Source organism: Panthera pardus, unplaced genomic scaffold (genome assembly GCF_024362965.1).
Source record: "Panthera pardus isolate Hobbes unplaced genomic scaffold, ASM2436296v1 HiC_scaffold_16, whole genome shotgun sequence".
Classification (NCBI taxonomy): domain Eukaryota; kingdom Metazoa; phylum Chordata; class Mammalia; order Carnivora; family Felidae; genus Panthera; species Panthera pardus.
Window position 1 is genome coordinate 45,662,927 of NW_026526721.1, and position 21,788 is coordinate 45,684,714.

Below are 21,788 nucleotides of genomic sequence, written 5' to 3' on the forward strand. Positions count from 1 at the left end.
GAGGCCTGCACTAGAGCAGATGTTACCTTCTTCCTAGGACAATTTCCCCAGCAGGGTTTAAGTCTGAGGTGGGAAAAGTGAAAACACACTGAAATCAGTCTAGGCTTTATACCCGAAAACAAATCTCCATCATCAAACTGTTTTGTTTGTATGTATATGTCTATATGTGCTTGTTAATTGATTGATTGATAATTCACAGTATCTAAAAAGCTGTGGGATCTACCTGAGATGCCAGCAAGGGGCAGAGAAGTTGTAGCTAATAAAGCATATTAAACAGTCATTGATTAAAAATAAAGCCATATTCTATCAGTACCCCCAACAAATTCAGATTATTTCATGTAAAATATAGTTCAGCAATATAATAAATGGTTAATCTACATTAGTCAAGTAGAACTCAACAGAAATTCCACCACTGAATTTACTGCATAAAAGGAGTAAGAGTTAATGTCATGAGAGAATCAAATGATCCTAATAAATAATTTGATTACTTTGGTCAAGATGGCATATTATATTGAGTACTTGGTGACCAACATGCAATTAATTACTTTGATTGCCCAAAGACACACAATCTTTTGTACAAATGAGCAATAATCATCTGATTGTATTAATCTAGACCAGGATATCACCCAAAATAATTAAATATAATTAATTTTGCCCTCAAATCAAAATCTTCCCTTAAGACACATACCACAGAACTTTGTTTTGTGAAATGAACCACATTTTTAGCTTCTACCGTTCTCCTTTCTTTTGCCTTATTTTTCTCTCCTACTTCAAATTCACATTATCTCTACAAGTCACATTAAATTATTAGAGCTCTTTTCAGAAAACCTCTTTCTTCACTGTGTACCTGAACTGCATACTCGTTTAAAAGCTCTTTAGCAGGTATTCAGGTTTCTTTCACTTTGAGTCACCATTTAATTTAAATATGACCTCACCCAACATACAACCTAATTAACAAAACATTTTAAGTTATTCTGGGGTGGTGTGAATGCTCTAAAAATTTGTTTGATGTGTGGGTTTATGTTCATAACACTTCTTTAGAGCGTAAAACACTTGAAACACCTGCATTAATGTTCTCTGAAGAACAGAAGAAATTAATGTATGTAAGCACTTCCTTCCTTAGGGTGCCTTGTTCAGTTAGCTAGTCTTCTTGAAAATATTGTGTTACTTTTAAACAATTCAGGCATGGGGCGCCTCGGTGGCTCAGTCAGTTAAGCATCTGATTTCAGCTTGGTCATGATCTCATGGCTTGGGGGTTTGAGCCCCGCATCAGGCTCTGTGCTGACAGCTCAGAGCCTGGAGCCTGCTTTGGATTCTGTGTCTCCCTCTCTCTCTGTCCCTCCCCCACTCATGCTCTGTCTCTCTCTCTCAAAAATAAACAAACATTAAAAAAATTTTTTAAAGAATTTAGGCTTGTGTATCGAACTTCAGAAAGCATTACTACTTCATAATAGGTTTAAAAATATTAGTTAATGACATTATAACATCATCTCCTTTGGATGGCCTAAGGCAAGGAGTGAGCCACTAACAGCATAATTTTGTAGAAAGCCTTTGAAGCACTCTTGTAGAAAATAAGTTTCTATAATGAATTATATTGATCCTGGGATCAAAAGTAATAGCACATTCATCAAATGGCCTAATTGATAATAAAATATAGTTCAATGTTTCCTACATCAAATTATCAATATATTGAAAAGAAAACTATGGTAATTTTTCTCAGTGACTGTGAAATCCCTTTTCCACACACAGCCCTTTTATTGATCAAAAAACATTATGATTCAGCAGTAGATTGAAATGGAAAAACAACTGACAAGGTGGAACCTCATCTGAAGAAGCCCGTGTGTTCCTGGAAAATCGCAAGAGTCAAAAAATCTGCCCCCCTACCACCATTTTGTCTTCTGAGAAATGACCACTTGCTGTTGTATATTCTAAGACCCACCTCTACCCTTCCTCAGTGAGTAAGACTCCCTTGTTTTTATGTCTTTTTGGATTTCTGGGCTCCCTTCCTTAATTTTGAGATGTTCCTCATTAATGAATATCCTTCCTAGTGTAATAGCCTGACAAAATCATCTCAATTATCTGGTGCATTTTTTCTTTCAGTTTCTTTATAAGAGAAAACACAATGTTCAAGTTCTTTGTTAAATTCAGGGAAGTCAAATTGCAGTTGGAAGGTGACAGAACTTTAAAATTAAGCAAGACTTTACAGTTTGATTGTTTTAAAGCAATGTGTATAGGGAAAGACTAGGCATCACGCAAATGAAATAGCTGGAATGTAACACTGACTGGGCTGCCTCCGGCCCTACCAGGAAACAGCACCAGGTGTAGAATTGCAGTTGAAATAGCAATTTCCTTACCCCTTTTTAACCTTGCTTCTTTGAGGGTGTTGTTAATCTTATTGGAATTCTGACCTTAATAATGACTACAGAATTAGGTATAATTCCTTTCCTCATTAATCTCCATGTTAAAAAAATTGTGTGTGTGTGTGTGTGTGTGTGTGTGTGTGTGAGTGATTTGAACAGGCTTAAGAGCAGCACGATACAAAATGATAGACCTTATTCATGAAAACTAATCCACCTGCAAGAATTAAGACAGTGTAACCATAAATTATGATTGTGCAACAACTCATATGCAAATATTTGCAATCTTCGTTGCCCTCCTACTTACAAAAAGGGCTTGTGATGGCAGTAACAATCATGGAAGAAAGCAGAATTTAAATAAATAGAACTGCTTTAAATAGGTATTTTATACAATGTCTAAACTTCTTCTATAAAGGGAATGCCAGTGGATATAGATCCATATAAACAGACTGGTAACTGAGTCTGACATGACAGATTCTAGTGGCAAATAGGAATTCTTATAAAGGAAATAAATGCTGAACTTCAGATATGGCTAAAAATTTTGTTTCTAAAATAATTTCACTTCTAAATATTCTTTATGTTGCTAATTGCAGCCCATTATAATCACACACAATAGGAAATAAAACCAAAGTCCCACAGGAGAAGATGGGTTACATAAATTACGGTACACTCATTTAGTGGATTGCTCTGCAGCATATAAAAATTATTTTGCAGGAAAAAATGGCATAGAAAGTTGTTTATGAAAAGAATAATTAAACAAAGCTGCATTTTAAAAAAAAATGTTGCTTATGATCCAGAGAAGAAAATCTGGCTACAAATTGCCTAAGTTAAACACATTCCCAGCTAGAATGTAAGTTCAGTTAGTTAGGGAGTGTCCATCTTTACTGTATCCCTAGCAAGGTGTTTGGTGTGATATAAGTGATTAAATTAATAAATGCAAGTATATACAAATGATTCCATTGGAAAAATATATGTTATGCATAGAAAAACTCTAAGAATATATATTAAAATGTTAACTACTTGGGCACCTGGGTGGCTCAGTCAGTTGAGTGTCTGTCTGACTTCGGCTCCAGTCACGTTCTCAGGATTTGTGGGTTCAAGGCCCGCATCGGGCTCTGTGCTGACAGCTCAGAGTCTGGAGCCTGCTTTGGATTCTGTGTCTCCCTCTATCTCTGCTCCTCCTGCATTCACACACACACACACTCTTTGTCTCTCTCTCTCAAAAATAAATAAACATTAAAAAAATTTTAAATGTTAACGGCTTAATTCTGAGTGGAATTTTTTTGCCACTTGGTATTTTTAATTTTTATAGTGAAATTGTATTTCTTTTGTAATCAGAAAACAATAAAATTAAGTTAAAAATATATCTTTCATAGATTTTCCAGAGCAGTCCCTATAAAATATCCTGTTTCTATATTTAGGCAGTTTACAGAGCTGGCTGGCTTTTTCTTAAATCTTGGAAAGCAGCTTATTTTCTGAAATCCTCACATTTTATCCAAGCTTATCCCTCAGTGAACAATCACATGCAGTCTGTTCTGGATTGTGATCAGTAAATGAAGTCAAAATCAAAATGAGGTACCTATTATATGCTGTCTGTCGCTCATACATTTCCAAGGTAACTGTGATTTCATTCTTTTTGAAATAACAGAGCCAGGAACACTGGTGTTCCTTAGTGGAAATGAGGTTCACAGGAACAGTTGTACCCTCACAGTCTTCTACAAGCCACTGATTTGAGGAGATGAAGACCGGCCAAAATCCCAAGTGCTCACTCTGAATGTTCTAATAATTCTCTTGAGCAGCAAGCGTATTTTAGACATTACTGAAAAATGCAAAGACTGTTTCTAGTCTTTAGCAAAAGTTATGTTCGATCAGCCAACAGTTGTGCATTAGTACTCCTCAAGAGGAATGCTGAGTGTATGAGTAGTGTGGTGGAGACCTAGAGTGCAGATGTATTAGTATTAGTCTAGAGTATTAGATGTATTAGTCTAGAGTGCCAGATGTATTCAGTGATGCATTTGATTTGAAATTGTGAAATAAATATGCCCAGGGAAAGCCTTAGACATTCTGAATGGTATAGTTCAAAGTAGAAGAAAAACAGTAACATCTGAGGAACCCAAGAGAAGAAGGGAACAGTATAGATTTATTCTGTTCATTTGTAGATTTTTCCTTTTTAAAAAAAAAAATTATTTTGAGAGAGAGAGGGAGAGAGAGAATCCCAAGCAGACTCCTGCACTGTCAGTACAGAGCCCAACTCAGGGCTTGATCTGAGAAACCTCGACCTGAGCGGAAATCAGGAGTCAGACACTTAACTGATTGGGCCATCCAGGAACCCTCTCCCTTTTTTTTTTTTCTTTTTTTTTTTTAACATCAGTTGTATAGAGAGTATGTCAGCATCAGAAATGTTAAGCCAACTGTAGAACTCTCCTCAAATAATAGCTACAAATTCTCAAAGAAACACCTAGCATATTAATCTGTTCTGTATTCTGAAAATGTAATCCTATAAAATTACTATTCCTTTTAAGTCAAGCTTAAAAACTATTAGTTTTCTAATTTACTTATTGTCTATCCATAACTAAATGGACAAGGGTTTTAATAAGTTATATTAGTTCAATTTTGGACAGTTTCCTAGAAAAATATAATCCTTGGAAAATTCTGAAGGAATTAGAGAAGTTGTATTAAGAAAATAGAATGAAGTATCCCAGAATTAGCCTGTGAGGGAAGTTATGATAGAGATGGGATTTGCCTTTAAAACTTTTGTGCCCAAGAGGAAAATAAGTTTCTAGAACCCTATGTCACTCACAGCAGAGAACCAAAATCAATGTTACTGGTAAATAAGCAGGAAGTTACTTGTCTTTTAACCTAGCACAAAATAGTTCAAATCATTTGGTTCACTTTATGGTGAAATAAATGGCAATACACTTAATGTAACACACCATTTAATTTATTTCCCTTAATTCAATGCCAAAAGTCAAAACAGGAAGGGAAAATATTTCATACTTCTTACCGAGGGCTGATCTCTAAATGGAATCTTTTTCACAAAATACTTAACACAAAAGCATGCACACTACCAGTCTACAAAATGAATGCTAATCGTTAGAGGTTTTTCTACTTAACAAACATTTATTTAATACCCACTTGACCTGATTTACTTGGTTCAACCAACGTTACTATGGGATTACTATGGGATATACAAATTTCATTCAACTGTTCACTCAATACCATGTCTGGAAGCATCTTTAGTCATTTATGAACTGAGACTCCACATCCCTTCATGGATGTTCTTTTCCTTGTTTTGGTATCCCCTTTTCAGAACTCAGACAGCATAGTGTACAAGCCTCTATTTTACATCTATTGTAATTATTATATTTGTTATTTATGAAAGCTACCAGTTCACTGTTCCTGATAGGCTGTGCACTCACTGATAGCAGGAATGCCGTTTTATATTCATTTTTGACTACGTAACACCTAATAAAGTAACTGGCTTATACAGGAGGTCAATAATATTTGGTAAATACAGTAACTAATTCACTAAATGCCCCCCGAAATCTATGAAAGCTATGACTCAACTGTAAAATACAAGATTCTATTACTGAAGATTGACATATTAATTCAACATTAGGATGGGAGCAAAGTTTAGAGTTTTGCTCTTGGACTCAATAATATATGAAATTTAATAGTGAAATAAGATAAAAGACTTGACTGGAGATGGACGGGGAAGCTCTTCATGTACATCTCAGCTGTATAAGTGTCCATGGTCCCACCTTGATGTTGATGTTCTTCCTCACAAGGATTCAACTCTGTTAGGTAGCATGGCACATGGCTAGCACTAAGAATCAATGTTTCTTGAATCATTGTCATAGTCCAACTTTATTGCTTAGTTAAATACAAAACGTTTACATTTAGAAAGCAAGGAGGGTCTAGGCGAAGTAGTTACAAAGCCCATCCCTGTGGAAATTTTTCTGTAATATGCATGCCTGTGACTCTTATGTATGGAATCAAATTCTCCAGGGACCTTAAACTCTTTCCTAGATGTAAATCAGTCAACTTTAAAATCTTCTATAGGCCAAGAGAGGTGACTGACTGGCTGACTCTCAGTTGAATCAAGTACAGTCCAACTCATAGTCAAGAGTTGTTTGTTGTTGTTGTTGTTGTTAACCTACTCTGATTCCAAAATGAGTATTATACATTGGGAATTCTTCCTCACACATATACACCCCAGTAAAATAAATTAAATGCAATATACACAGTGGGAAATAAAATCCTTGAGTAGGTGTCAATGACATGATTATTTTCCAGAATGATTGTACCAATATGCCCTCCTAAGGATTGTCTTCTTTTTATCTGAGATGTATCTGTGCTGGGACTACCTGTGGATCTTCCTCGCATGGCGTCCTCTTCTGAGTGTAGAGAAAAGGAAGTCTGGTCCATTTCAGTCTTGCTGTCATGGTAACAACCGTCAAAGGCCATGGCTTGAAATGTATCAATATTATACATTCCAGAAATCTGACAAAAAGACTTTTTGTTAGTAAGCCATGAATATGGTTCTATATGTAGGAACTACAGTAAAAGTCTAAACAATCAGATTTTTAAAAGAGTTTCAATAAATGCTAAGAATGTTCTGCTTATTTTATTTTATTTTAGTTTATTTTTTGAGAGAGAAAGAGAGAGTGAGCAGGGGAGGGGCAGAGAGAAGGGGGGACATAGGATTGGAAGCAGGCTCTGAGCCAACAGCAGAGAGCCCAATGTGGGGCTTGAACTCATTACCTGTGAGATCATGACCTGAGCCAAAGTTGGACATTTAACCAACTGAAATACCCAGATGCCCCTGTTTTGCTTATTTTAAAGAATAGAATTCTGGTTTTGCTTTTGGTATCTGACTAAAAGTCATTTTAATAATAAATGGAAAACATTATCAAAGAGATCTGTTTTTAATAGGGACTTAGCAAGGTTTATTATTATCTCCATAGAGATAGTTGAACATTATACAAATAAATGTTTCACAATTATAATGTCAGTGTTTTCTAATTTAGTTTTGGCCTGATAGACTTTTACACTCAATGCATGTTTCCCCAGAAGGGAACACTGTTTCAGGTTTCCCCCTTTGTTTCTGCATAGTATGAATTGTTTGACATAAGTTTGAGTTGAAATTGAATATGATTTATCAGCAAAACCAATTGGATTTGCTTTTCAACATATTTTTGTCTTTAGAGAAAACACAGTAATATGCCTGGTCAGTGTAATTTTTTGTCCAAAACCAAAACAATATTATCAGGTGATCGACTTATGCTTAAATTTGGAGTAGGGATAGGAAATGATTTTAGCTACTCTCTTTAAATGCAAATTGGTCAACCTTTCTCATTTTTTGCTGAGAAGTACCTATAAATGATACCAACACAGCCCAATTAAACAACTTGAAATTGGCTTATGTTTTGGAAGGAGAGAATGAATTATCAATGCTTTCTGGCTCCAGTGCCTGATTAAATCTAAGCTACCACTTTTCTTTAAGGTTTTACTTTGAGGGAGATGGTGGTTCTCACTGATACAGAACTGTGTCTAGGAAGTAGGTGTTACTAATTGCTTTATGAGAAAACGAAATCACTTCTTGATCTATAGGGAAGTTAAAAAAATGAGCAAATATGAACAGGCTACCACTGGCTGAAATTATTCAGAATTCAAATTGGAAGCTACAGAATAAAGTCTGCCAAAACATGTATTTGGTTCACAGCAATTAAAAAAAACTAATATTTTACTGAATTCAAGAGACATAGAGAATATTTTGTGTAGTCAGTAAACTAACCAAGGACCCATACTCAAGTTATGTTGTCCTTTTTTGTTTTAGCCATAGGAACTTTTCATAACAAAATGAAAATGGATGATATGAACATAAAATAAGATCAGGACTCAAAAACTAACCTCAGATAGTAAAAAATAACACTAATAATATATTCAACTCTGGATCTGAGAACAGAATAACTAGTATAATCTCTTTCGCGGTTTTACTATACCCACCCAGAACACTGCTGAGTTATCCCACTGGACACTATGATAATTTAGAACCATTCATATAATTGATTAAATCTTGGCAGTATACAATTTACCAGTAGGGTGCTAATTTCCACAATTTCATAAGTTGGTTGTTCTAATAGAAACAGTTTTAGAATGGGTCTTTAATTTTTCACTCCAGCCTACAAATAAGCACATACCTAAGGCATATTATATCTAAAGTATAGATTTGACTGTTTTATGTGGAGTTCTAAGTCGTGGAAGTAGGAAAACATTCAGATGAAGGAATAAGAAAGAAAAGAATTTCCTTTCTCCTTTCTGGGCAAAGGTCAACAGTAGGGACAATTTTCCCATGATCCTTGCTGTTCTCCCAGCTCTTGGCACCTGGGGGAGGTTGGGACAGGGTGTGTGATGGCGGTGGTGGCAGGAAATGAGCTTTGCTTCACTTCATGATTTCATCGGAAGGAACTCCATAGCCTAAGATTCCCGGTCTTTCTCAGAGGTTTCGCAGAAGGAATTAGCATGTGTGGCTCAGCAGCTCCTTTTGAGTCCTCACTTTAGGATCTGCATTGGTACCTAAGTTTGTTCTCTGAAGTGAGGTAAAAGGAGATTATCCTTACAGGGAGAGTCCTGAATTGTCTAGCTTCACCAGTGACCAGAAGGGGTAAGCACATTCAGTACAGTGATGAAGTATTAGTGAGACCTCCTGCTCCCATATCTAAGCACTTACTCCAAACTGCTTTATCAACAACAAAGGTGACATTCTCCCATCTGCCTGGTTTCCACATCTTTCTCTAAAACTGGTTTCCCACTTCAGGCGTAAAGAAAAGAAGTATCACCAATTATCCCCCCAAACCTACAGACATATCCTTCTACCCTGCCCCTCACCAGGGCATCCTACCCCTTTAACAATATCTCATCTCAGACAGCCTGTTCCCACTTTCCTTGTTAAAACCACTATTTGCTCAGAGCACATGAGCTGGGCATTAATCACAATAATAACTCAATATTTGTGTAGCATGTTACAGTTTGCAAAAGTTTCAGACCCATTTATTACATTATTCGCAACAGCCCTATGAGGTAAATAGGGAAGAAATTCCACCATTTTGAAAATGAAGAATGAGATCCAGGAACAAAAAGCTAGAAAGTGGCAGAGTTAGGTTTGGCATCATTACTTCTGACTCCAAATCTGTGTTCTTTCATTTTTCCCCACAAATATATGAATGGTAGGACATTTCTTTGAGATAATTGCACCTTTGAAGGAGGATGCTTAGAATGGCGGTTCCTAGAGGCTGGGGAAAGGGGAGAATGGGGAGTTGTTGAACGGGCACAGAGTTTCAGTTTTGTAGGATGAAAAAGTTCTGGAGATTGCTTGTACAACAATGTGAGTATTCTTAACACTACTGAACTACACACTTAAAAACAGGTTAAGATGGTAAGCTCTATGTTATGTGGATTTTACCACAACTTAAAATTTTTTTTAAATGGATGGTACTTACTAATTAAAAGATTTTCTTCTTAGTGGTATACAAGAAGAGTGCGTATAGCCCCAAGTAGTGAAAACTAAAATTCAGGTAGTGTGAACATATGTGTTGTGTGGCAGGTGGGACTGGATAGATGTAGACAGTTTGGAACCAAAAGACTGGATAGAGATGGGCCCAAATTCCTACAGTGCCTCTTGCTTGGGTTAACCACTTCCACATAAAAATAGAACAGAACAACAACAACATTCTTTTTCTTATCACACGTCTTTTTTCTCTGTCACCTTTAATTCACAGATTATCTAAATCGTTGCTATTCTCAGTGCAGGCAATGGATCAATGGATCAATGGCATCTGGGACTTGTTAGAAATGCAGACTCCAATCCCACCCCACATCTGCTGAATGAATATCTGAACAAATCCCAGGTGATGTGTACACACCCATCACTGCATACTTGTCCAGAAGCTCCCAGTTCTCTCACATCTGCCTAGAAGTCATATGGGTATGCGTGTGGTGGGGACACATACACAGTGTCAACAAAAGAAATGGAGGCATCAGCAATAAAGCAAAATCAGCTCCTATTACAGCTTTGATTCAAAGGGGATATAATAGAAGAAGGAAGTGGTATTACAGGAGATCTGAATTTCAAATGCATCTCTGTTGGCTGTGAATCTCTTGACAAATCACTTCACTAAAACTCTGCCGCTTCATCTCAAAAATAGAGATAATAATCTCTGCAAGGCCTACATCATGGAGCTGAGATGAAGGCTCAATTTGAGAAGAGGATATAAAACACTCTGAAAAGTAAGAAACACTCTCACTAGAGGTATAAGAAATATTAAATAATGTTTTGGGTGTACATAAGTATGCATATAAGAATTTCTCAAACCAATGTGAATATATTTCATTAAAATCATGTTCATAGATGCGACACACACACACACACACACACACACACACACACACATATGTATATATATATATACAGCCTTAAGTACAGGCTACCAAACAGATTAATTACGTTTCTTAAGTACAATATCTTATGTCAGTTGTCATAATAACAGGGAACTGGTGCCCTGATCCTTTGTGAAACGAAGCAGGTAGAGATCAATCTGTCCATGTTTACTAAACCCTGGCACAAGAAACATGTGATGACATTTAGAACCCAGAAACCACCTTTTATCCCCAGTATCCCAAGGAGAGAAGAACCTCTCTTTATGCTCTGCCACTCTCCCAAGTAACAAGAAGAGAAACATAAATCCTAGCTCTGGTGGAGAGAAGCACATCATTTATGGATTGAGAGCACAGCCATTGGAGTCAGGGAGACCCAGAAACAAATCCTAATTCCTCTTTGGCTGTGCGACCTTGGCCAAGTTACTCCCTAGCTGCTCCTATTTCACCTCTGTAAAATGAGGGTTATACAGTACCTACCTCTCGGGGCTACTCTGAGAATTAAATGACATGCTGTGTCATTAGGTGGTTAGTGCAATACCAATATAGAATAAACACACATTAAATGTTAGCTATCATCATCATCGTCTTCTTGAAAGGATGTAGTTTACACCTCAACCCTTTCTTTTCAAAGGATAGAGCAGGTGGAGAGGAGCACACTGAGAGAAATTCCTCACACAAGAAAACCCTCCTGGCAAAGGTGAATGAGATGCTGAGGAAACCAGTCAGCACAGGCAGAATAAAGTTCAATATTAAATCCTGTGAACTTGCATCTTGCCAAGGCATATAGACTTAATACAAGGGCTTACAACACTGTCAGGAGAGGGTTATAGGTAAGGACAGTCTTTTTCACATTCCAAAAGGGATCAGATAGTTAAAGCCAGGCAATACCTTCCCTGTCTTCTTGAATTGTTTCCACTCTTCCACTGTGGTGAGGTAGTTCACAGCTGCATACTCAATGACTGACAGGAACACAAAGAGGGAGCTGACCCACAGGTACACGTCCACGGCCTTGATGTAGGACACCTGGGGCATGGAGGCACTCATGCCAGAGATGATGGTGGACATGGTCAGCACTGTGGTGATTCCTGCCATTGGAGAACAGTGACAAGCTCAGTGACATAACCACTCTGTTCTAGGATCTGGTGCTGGATTACACCAGGGTAAGTTTTTCTGGAACACTTTCAGATGATCAAAGCTGGGAGTGGGGGAGGAATCCCTGCATGTTAACCTAGTACACATCTTGAGCCCAAGCAAGAAGCTCTCCTTGGATTTGTCTCTTTGCCCTGCCCTCACCCCAACTGTCCATAATGTTTCCTTCCCCCCATCTAAAGACTTCACAGACTCAAACATATTTTTAAGGACTCATTCACTCATTTGCCTTCAGTTGGGCCTCTTTAAACCATCCCAGAAAGGTTCAAATGTGTTCAATTTTAAAATTCCTTCTGGAAAAGAAATTCTAAAACCATTCCCACTACCCTTTCCTGTCATTTTGCAATTTACTGTTAAGAAATTGCCTTTGAGTCAATCTTTAATCTTTCATTCACCAGAGAGTGATCTTGTCATTTTCCATATTTTTCTTTCATATAGAATACTTATGAGCCATTAGTATTGCTATCACTCTGTCCCTTGTTACTGAAACTACAGTTCAATTGAGATTTAGGATGGAAGTGTGATCCTGGAGGCTCAGTTCAGCGTAAATACTTGCTATTTGACTGTGAAATGCCATTTACATTCCCCACCCCTCCCCCTCCCTTTCCTTCCCTTCCTTGTTGGCCAGTCTCTCCCCTTCCCTCTTCTTTTCTTCCTTTCCCTTCTTTATCCTCTGGCATAAGCATCAGAGGTAATGAGATCAAGATTCTGGGGCACAATGGAGAAAGAAGTGACTCGAGATTTCCTTAACAAAATGCTGGCCTCGGGGTGGGCTAGTCTGTGTCTGCACTAATTTCTCAGAGGGACGCAGCGAGAGTGCTGCCTGGAGAAAAAGTACAGTATTGTAAATATTTGAAATGTACACTAGCTGGCACAGTTTTATTTCCTAACTTCCCACCAGGGAGGCACAAATGGAGTCCTTAATGATTTTTATAAGTTGTGAGGACATTTTAATGTCAACAGACAGAGTCCCGAACAGCAGGAAGAGCACCATGATTTACTCCTAAATGTACAGACACAGCATGTGGACAGCTTTCATCACACACTTCCACCCTTCTACAATAATTCTTCAAGGTTCTCATCTGAGGGAGCCCATATCAAAGACAATGACAGATCTACAGAGCTATTCAATTTCAAATTAAGTTTTCCATTTGTATGATCAAGACCAAGGACTTGGCATTTTGGCAGTCACCATGGGAGGGCCCTGGAGTCTTACCTTGACACTGATTCAAACTCCAGGATAAGAAACCTAAATGCTATTCTAGCTCTTACCATTAAATACAGGCCACTGTCTCACTGAGTCCCAGATCTCCCCAACAACGGTAGTATGGACCATCTGCATATCAGTGGATGCTGTTTGCATTCCTTGCTACATAAATGTGGATATGTGATTTTTTTTTTATTCCCATTACAAATGTATGCGTAGCTGAAGGCAAGATTTTTTTAAAAAATGTTTTTATTTATTTTTAAATGAGAGAGAGCACAAGCAGGGGAGGGGCAGCGGGGGAGGGGCAAGATTATTAAATAAAGCTTGCTTGCCTTTATTGAATGTTTACCCACCAAAAACCTAGGTAAGTAAATATTATTAGCCACACATTGCAGAAAAGAAATATGAGCTGAGAGGGGCTAAGTAACCAGCCTGAGTTTGAAAAGCTCCTGAGTCAGGAGCAGGGCTAGAAATTTTCTGAGTGTGGAACCCATGCTTTTTATATGCAAACCTGCTGCTTCTCATTCCAGAGGGATCTCTTTTTGTTTCTAACATTATAAACCAATCTCTATACATGAAGCAACTCTGAGAGGAAGACACTATAAAGCTAAGAGTAGAATTATGTCAGGAGGTATACTTTGTGCTTTTCAAAAAGCTAAAAGTCCTATTCCTTTCAGGACTTCACTGGTAAAACTGAATGAATCCTGCACTAATATTCATATTTAGTAGTTTACCTTATTAGTTAAAAAAATTTAATGTCTTTTTTTACTGGTTTTCTACAATATAGAAGATAGAACTTGAGTTTTTTTCAATGAACAGTAACATGGGGCTTAATGGACAAAATAAAGGTTTAGAACCCATATATGAGTTTCCTACATGCCAGATAGATCTTATTGGGCATTTTAAATAGATGACTAGTGAAAGGCCACTAAATCGATGGCCAGTAAAAGGAAACTGCATTATCTATTTTTTGCCAGAGAGCAATAAACTATCATTTTCCTTAAAAGGATACTTAGTACAGCTAATTTACTATAGCTTTATTTATTTTTAAACTAGCATTTTAGATTTTCCTTGTTTAAAATGAGCAATAAAAAATAGTGAGTAGGGAGGAGAGATTGTTTGAGTATGCAAGTAAAGGATGAGAAAACTGATATACAAATTCCTAAAGCAATAGAACTTGAGTCAGGAGTGTTAACATCTACTGATTAAAACACTTATGTCTTGAGCCACTCCTTAGAAATGCATTAATCTTGACAAATTGTATTCCTTCCAAACCCTTTAAAGTTAACATCCCAATAAAGGCACTTTAAATATATGAAGTGACCATTTAGTCAAAGAAAGGTTCTGTTTAGATTAGGATTAGAAAATTATCTTCTCACCTACCAATATTGCTCTGCATGGTCAGGAAAGTGTTAGGAGACAATATTTGGTCTGGCCCATGGGACTGAATTCCCCTGAGCCAGTTATGCCATATTATGCATTATGCCAGTTATGCAGTTATGCCATATTAACTCTTAAGGACACATATAGGGTCCTAAGAACCCTTTGGTCTAGTGAGAGATACTGATCTTTGTGTTTCATTGGCCATTTTTCTTCACATGTGATGGAGAGGTTCATTGACTAGTGTGATGGCAATAGGCATCACTTATAGAACTATTGAGTCAGTTGTGTATTCAGTAGTTGTGCTGTGGACAGGTCTTTTGAAGGCATAGGTATCTACATTTATGTTTAAGTGAATAAAAACATTTTCCCTGTAGGCCTAAGCAGAAAGAAAATATCAAGTGATCCGAGAGAAAAGAAGGTAGGTTGGATAGCCTAACACCACGAGTCTACGGCCAGAAACTAACAACCATTGCCGCACAAAGGTGGTGTCAGAGTCCAGTGCCTAGAAGTTCTGGTAACCTCTATGATGGTTAAATGAATTACTCCTAATTATTTACTTTTTTCAGGCATATGTCATATCCTCTGTTAGGAGACATTTTTCTTTATAAGTGTCTACATGCCTGAAAACTTCAGTTGTCTTTCTCTGCCATGTCTGTTCCTGGTAAATGACTCTATTACTTAATATGCAGTATGAATGGCATACCTAGAGGAGCCAAATGAGAAAGATGGAGGCAAGGGAAGAGGAGGCAGATAGAAGGAAGAGATGAAAGTACAATACTACTCATCCTTCCATGAGGGTTAAAACATCCTTGAACAACTTTATAATAGTCTCATTCCCTCTCCACACCAAATTATATGGAAAGATAGATTAGTATTTTTAACCCATCCCACATTCCAAATTATGGTAGCTATTATCTCTTATGAAAATCGCCTAATCACAATTGATACTTCTATGCCGTTCAGCCTCTACTGTTTTTCATTTGAAACATGACAAATGTGAAAGGATCTTAACAAGCAAATGATTCATCCTTACTTAGCAAATGAATCCAAATGTGGAAAGGTCTTAGCCAACAATGAATCCTTATTGTTTTCAGTTAGTAACTAAAATACAGTTATTAAAAACATGGTGGGCTAAACATTGGCAATTTAACAACTATGTATTGAGAACAAAATATGTGCAGGATACTGTACTAGTCACTACAGGAACAGAAAAGATGGTAGTAACGATCCTTGTCCTTAAGGAACTCACATTCTAATACAGGAGACAGGATAAGCTACCAAGGCACCCCGTAGCTATTACAAGATAGAGGAAGTAAGGTAGAAGAGATACCTTAGGGGAGATACAAAGTGCCATGTGGCTCAAATATTGGAGAGACCATGTCTTCCTGGTGCCATCAGTAGAAGTTTGTGGCCATTGAGAAATGGCAAGACTTTGACAGAGGAGGGATAGGTAGAGTAAGAACAAGAATAAAGGTATAGAAGTACTATAGATAAGATAAGCAGTTAGTCATGAGCGACTGTTGAGAACACTGAATATTCAAGCTGGTTGAAGCTTAGACAACCACTTGGGGCAGGAGTATGGTTAAAGATGCAGCAAATAAAAATACACGACACTCAGTAATATCTGAATTTCAAATAAGCAACAAATAATGTGTTAGTATAAGTACATCCCATACAATGTTCAGGATATACTTATACTAACACAGTATTTGGTGCTTATCTAAAACTCAAATTCGACCAAGTGTCTTGTATTTCATCTGACAACCCTCAAGAGGCACCTTGAATTCCAAGCTGAGGATATTTACTTCAGTGGCATTTGAGATGAGAGTGTTGTGATCACAGTTGAGTTTAGAAATATTACTCTGGTAGTACGGTTGGATTGTGGCAAGAAGAATAGGAAGTGAAATAAGCAAGTACAAGGCCTATACAAGCCCATACTACAGCTTTGTGCAAATCAGCAAATGGTGCCTTTTTTTCTGGAGGATATCATCCCATACCATGTCCCAGAGAGCTTGGGCTGGATTTCTGCTCCTTACTCCCATCTGGATCAGATGTCACAGCCTTGCAAAATGGCCCTGGGCAGGTAGGGATCTGTTAGGGCAATCCAGGAAAAATTAACAAGGGTCCCAGCACTGGTCAAGGCAGGAGGAATGGAAGAGAAAGGATAAGCATATCTGAGGACTTTTTATAGAGAAGGCTAACTCTTAAGATTTAGGTACCTTATAGCCACAGTTCTCAAAGTGTGGTCAGTGGCTCCTTTGGGCTCTCCAAGACATTTTCAGAGGGTCTGTATAGTGAAGATGAATTTCACAATACTAAGACATTGTTTACCTTTTCCCTATGTTGATATTTGCAATGGTGGGAAGCACTGCTGGGAAAAGTTACTGTTGCCTTATCATGAATTCAGGCAGCAACACCCACCTGGTCCAGCAACTGACAATCACTGTATTCTTTAACTGTCAGTATCACAGTAAAAAGAAATCAGTAAAATGTTTTAATTTTATTAAATTACAGCCTTTGTGTATATACCTTTTTAATATTCTGGTTGATGAAATGAGCAGTATATATAAGGCACTTCTCCATACCAAACAGCAATGGCTGTCTTGAGGGAAAATGCTCAGACAGTTGAGTTATGAGCTGAACAGGAGACACTTTTAAAAATGGGACATCACTGTCACTTAAAAGAACAACTCACAGAGAAACTCTGGTTGTTCAGATTTGGGTATCTTCAGGCATTTTGTCAAAACTGAGTAAAGTAAGCCTATCGCTTGAAGTAAAGCAACTAATGATGTTTGTTGCTAAATGATAAAATTTGAGATTTCAAGCCAAAACTAGAATGATGTTAAACTTGTATGTATCACTATGAGCTTGAGAGTTTTTCCATTACTCAAAAACTTTTTGATGAGATTAATAAATGTGAGTTTTTGAATTTATATAATTAATTACATGAACATTGAGAAGATCTGTATAACTCAGTGCACCAGTATTTTTCAAATGGTTGACGCACGGGTGAAAAGATCTAGGCAAAATGCAAGCTAGATCAATGAATTTTAATCTAATAGAGTACAAAAAAATTCACTGATAGAATATCAGATTCCACATTGTAATTAACCTTTAAGAAACTGTCACTTTCTGAGTTTTGGTGCAATGTCAAGAAAGACTATGCACAACACTATTGAAATATGGCTCTTTGCTCTAACCACATATCTGAACGAGGCAGATTTCTTCCTATATTTCAACTAAAACCTATTACAACAGATTGAATGAGGAAGCAGAGATGGGAATCCAGCTGCCCTCCAGAAGGCCAGATATTAAAGGTTTGCAAAAATGTACAACAATACCACTCTTCTCACAAATATTTTTTGTTTTAGAAAAAAGTTATTTTATGGGGCACCTGGGTGGCTCAGTCGGTTAAGCATCCAACTCTTGGTTTCAGCTGAGGTCATGAGTTCACGGTTTCGTGAGTTTGAGCCCCTCATTGGGCTCTGTGCTGACAGTGCAGAGTCGGCTTGGGATGCTCTCTCTCCCTCTCTCTCTGTCTCTCCCTGACTCATAATGTCTCTGTCTCTCTTAAAATAAAGAAAGAAAGAAAACTTTAAAAAATTCCTTTAGAGAAGTTATTTTTCATAGAATATGCTAAATTTTAATGAGTTTATTATTGCTAATTTTAAATGGACTAATGCAGATTTTTAAAAATTCTGTTTCAATAGCCAACATGGATAAATAATGATAGATACAACCCACAAAACAAAAGCTCTCTAGGGTTCCTAATAATTTTTAAGATGTAAATGGGTCCTAAGAACCTAAGAATGACTGCCCAAGACTAAGGAAATTAAGGGTCCAATAGTGAAAGATTCAACACATTCGGGGCCCTTAGAAGAACAAGAAAAGTCAAGAGAATAAGTGGGATTTGGGCAGGGGTGGCAGAGCTGGGAAGAGTAGTTTGTTGGGTTTTGAACATGTGGAGTGCCTGTAGTACCTGGAAATGAAGTCCAGGTGGGAAGCTGGGAGTAGTATCTAGAACTTGAGAGAAAGATTTGTGATAAAGACAGGGTTGGGATTTGCTTTCATAGAGACAGTAGTCAGAAGCAAAGGCTTGTTCCATTTGATGACAGAATCAAAAGCGAGCAAAACCTTGGAAGGTAATTACCCAGATTACCTACTCAGGGAGTAGAAGGAAGACAAAGTAGGAGTACAAATGAAAGAAAAGTCTAAAAAGGGAGAAAACCTAGACTAGTACAGAGTACCGAAAACAAACTTATTGTTTGTTTAGTCTCATCAAACACTATGGGCCAGGCACAGCCTAGGCAATTGACATAAATGCTCCCATTTATTTCATACAGTGACCTTGGAAGGCTGTATTAATCATCTCATTTTGCAGATGAGGAAGATGAGGCTGGGCTCTTGACCACTACACCTGATTCTGAATTTGGAGAGGATGCTTAATAGTGTCAAATACTTCAGAGCTTCAGATGATGGAGGGGGAACAACCGAGAAAAGGCAAGAGTATGATAGAAAGATAGAAGGACCTTCTGGAGAATCAGGTAGCCCAGTAGTATTTGTGAACAGCCAGTAAAGCAGAGCCCAAAATACCTTTGAAAAAACTTGAGGGTGTTAGGAAGCAAAAACCTGAGAAGATAGCTGTGGTATAGGAATACTACAGTTCCCTTTATTAAGAGAAGAGGGGAAAGGGACACTTCTGATTTGTATATTATTTTATACAAATCTGCATAGCAATTTTCCAACCCTGCAGGGACCCAATGTAGATGCAAGAAGCATAGAATTTCAGGGGTTACTTAAATGCATTTCAGTGTTTTCCATTCACCCCAACCCACCCTGGAACCAGCTTTGATTACTTGTCATTTTCAAAGTGTAAGAGCTGAGTAGTTGGCTTCAGGAATCTGATTGAAAATCATGTTTATAAACCTTTAGAGACTGAATGTCTTTCTCATTCTGTCTTGAGGGCTGGTAATGTGCCTTTAGCCTCCTGTTCAATTCTACCCTGTCCCACTGCTGCACTGAGGTCAGGGCATAACTGTTCTGATGTGAAGGAACAGCCACAATGCTTTAATTACTTATTCAGATGGTATTTTTTCCCATGAAGATATTCAAGCCTCAAATGCTTGTAGATTGAAGCTTTTAATAGGGGAAAGAGGTGAACAAATTATTAATATTAATAACAATTTATGTCTTTCAAACGGTCTTTTGAAGTATGCATATAATTTGCGAACATTAACTTAGAAATCACCCTTTCTGGAATGAATTGTGTGATAATTACAATGATTGTGAAGCACTTATAACAATCTTCTCTCTAGATAGAGCATTACAGGTGAAAACAAAATCAGCTGAAATGAAGGGAGCTCTGCCCTGAACCAGCCAAGAAGGCAAGTGGAATTGACTCTTGAGTTCTCATTAAGTAACGTGTTATCTAAGTGCTTAGCCAGGCATCCTGCACTTAGTAAGAACATAGTAACGGCTGAGTGGGTCTGAAATGGTTCCCATAAATCAGTATGTGTGACAGTGGCATACAACATGCTAGGTGGAGTAGATAATCACACCTGTGTGGTGACTTCATGAAGCTGGCAATGTCTCTCCACTTGAAATCGCTTGCCAACTAAAGTACCACAATAACTGAAATTTCAGTGCAGTTGATTCTGATTTTGGTGTTTAGGTTAAGGCCTGATTTCTAATTGGCATTGCCCCCTATCTCAAGAAGTAATTTATTAGGATACCAGTAGTATAGTGGATTGAAGGTTCTTTTTTCTATGATGCAAAGGTTTGTCATGCATAGCAAAATGGGTTTGGGCAAGGGATGGGGAGGTTTCCTGAAAGTGAGGAGATAGGTTTGTAAAGTGAGGCTGTTTATGCTTCATAATTTCATAATTTATCCTTATTAGTCAGCATTTGGTCAGCTGGTGCAGGCTTCATACCTAATGTCTCAGTTTCCAAGGAAAGAGTCCAATTACAGTTTGCTGCTGAGGCTGTTGAGATCAATGATATAAGCTGAGTGTAAGTCTCTAACTATCCCTACTAAACCATCACTCCTTTCTCTCTACTTATCATCCCTTTTTATTTACCTTCATTGAACTTCCTCTGATATTAGCATTTCACAAAGATTCAGAAAAACCTTACCCAGGGAAACTCTTGCAGGAACAGCTCTTCGGTCAATCCAAAATGAAACCCATGAAAGCATCACCATCAACATTGCTGGGAAATACGTTTGTAGCACGAAGAAGAAGATATGCCTCCTTAGCACAAAACTGATGAAAAGTCTATTGTACCAACCTATGAGAAAAAGCCAGAGTTTTCCTTAGAACAGGCTTCCGCATGAAAACATCACACTTCATGAAATGACCTGCTTCTTTAAACTCTAAGCTCTTAGGGAACATGGAACAGAACACACTCACCCTTGTTTACCCAGCACAAGGACAGGGTCTGGGCCTGGCATTCCATCAATGTCTGTTGAACTGAAGTCTGTTAGGTGATCTGAAGTCTGTTTAATTATGTGATTCAAAGATTCCCCTCAAATTTCATAGCTGCTGTTCAGGAATGAATGGTAATCATATTGTGTGAAATGGACCTTAAAGACCTTTTTTCCAAAATATATTGTGTTCACATCATTTCTACAAGTAAGCCAGTCTTCAATACATGACTAATAACTGCATGCAATAGCCAATAAACCATTTATTAGCTATAACAAATGAAAGAGAACATCTTATGTGAAGGAAAAGGTTCACAGTAGCTACTGAGTCATTGGATTCCAAGTTGGAACCCAGACAGTGAGGCTTTCGTAAAGGGAGTGGGTGAAAGGAATATCTGTAAACTGTTTGTATTATTTCAAAGTCTGGCGGGTACCATTTATTTATGTATGGTAAATCTACAAAAAAGTAACCAAATGATGATGTTTCTTTCCTTCTGACTGGAATTAAATAGATTCATGTTGCTAATATTGATTAATTCATGCTGATCAGAAGTAAGAATTGTGGTCACATCCATACAATTTTGTTCAGGTTTCCCTTTTCACATTGGCTGCAAGGAAGTTTAAAGCCAAAAAACAAGGGACTATTAGGTTAAAAATTATAAAACAAAGTCATAAGTATTGCAAAGTTAGAGAACCCTTCTTCTAGTCTCAGTATTAATTTCTTAGGAAACTCAAGATGGCAAACCTATTACACAGAACAGGTCAATATTTAGGCATTCAGCCTAAAACATATACCTAGCAAACCCACCTTGAATTGGCATACTATTCTCTC

General features: G+C 37.6%; 1 protein-coding gene across 4 annotated transcripts in view; it reads right to left on the reverse strand.

Moving 5' to 3' along the window:
* Positions 1–5,282: 5,282 nt before the first annotated feature.
* Positions 5,283–21,788, reverse strand: part of GABRR3 (gamma-aminobutyric acid type A receptor subunit rho3) — a 49,564-nt gene continuing 33,058 nt past the window's right edge. For all 4 annotated transcript variants that reach the window (XM_019448128.2, XM_019448127.2, XM_019448130.2 and 1 more), the window contains 3 exons: positions 20,668–20,820; positions 11,685–11,881; positions 5,283–6,860 (listed from right to left, as the gene is read on the reverse strand). In XM_019448128.2, the coding sequence (XP_019303673.2) occupies positions 6,558–6,860; positions 11,685–11,881; positions 20,668–20,820 (653 nt within the window). In that variant the 3' untranslated portion in view covers positions 5,283–6,557. The remainder of the gene's footprint in view (positions 6,861–11,684; positions 11,882–20,667; positions 20,821–21,788) is intronic.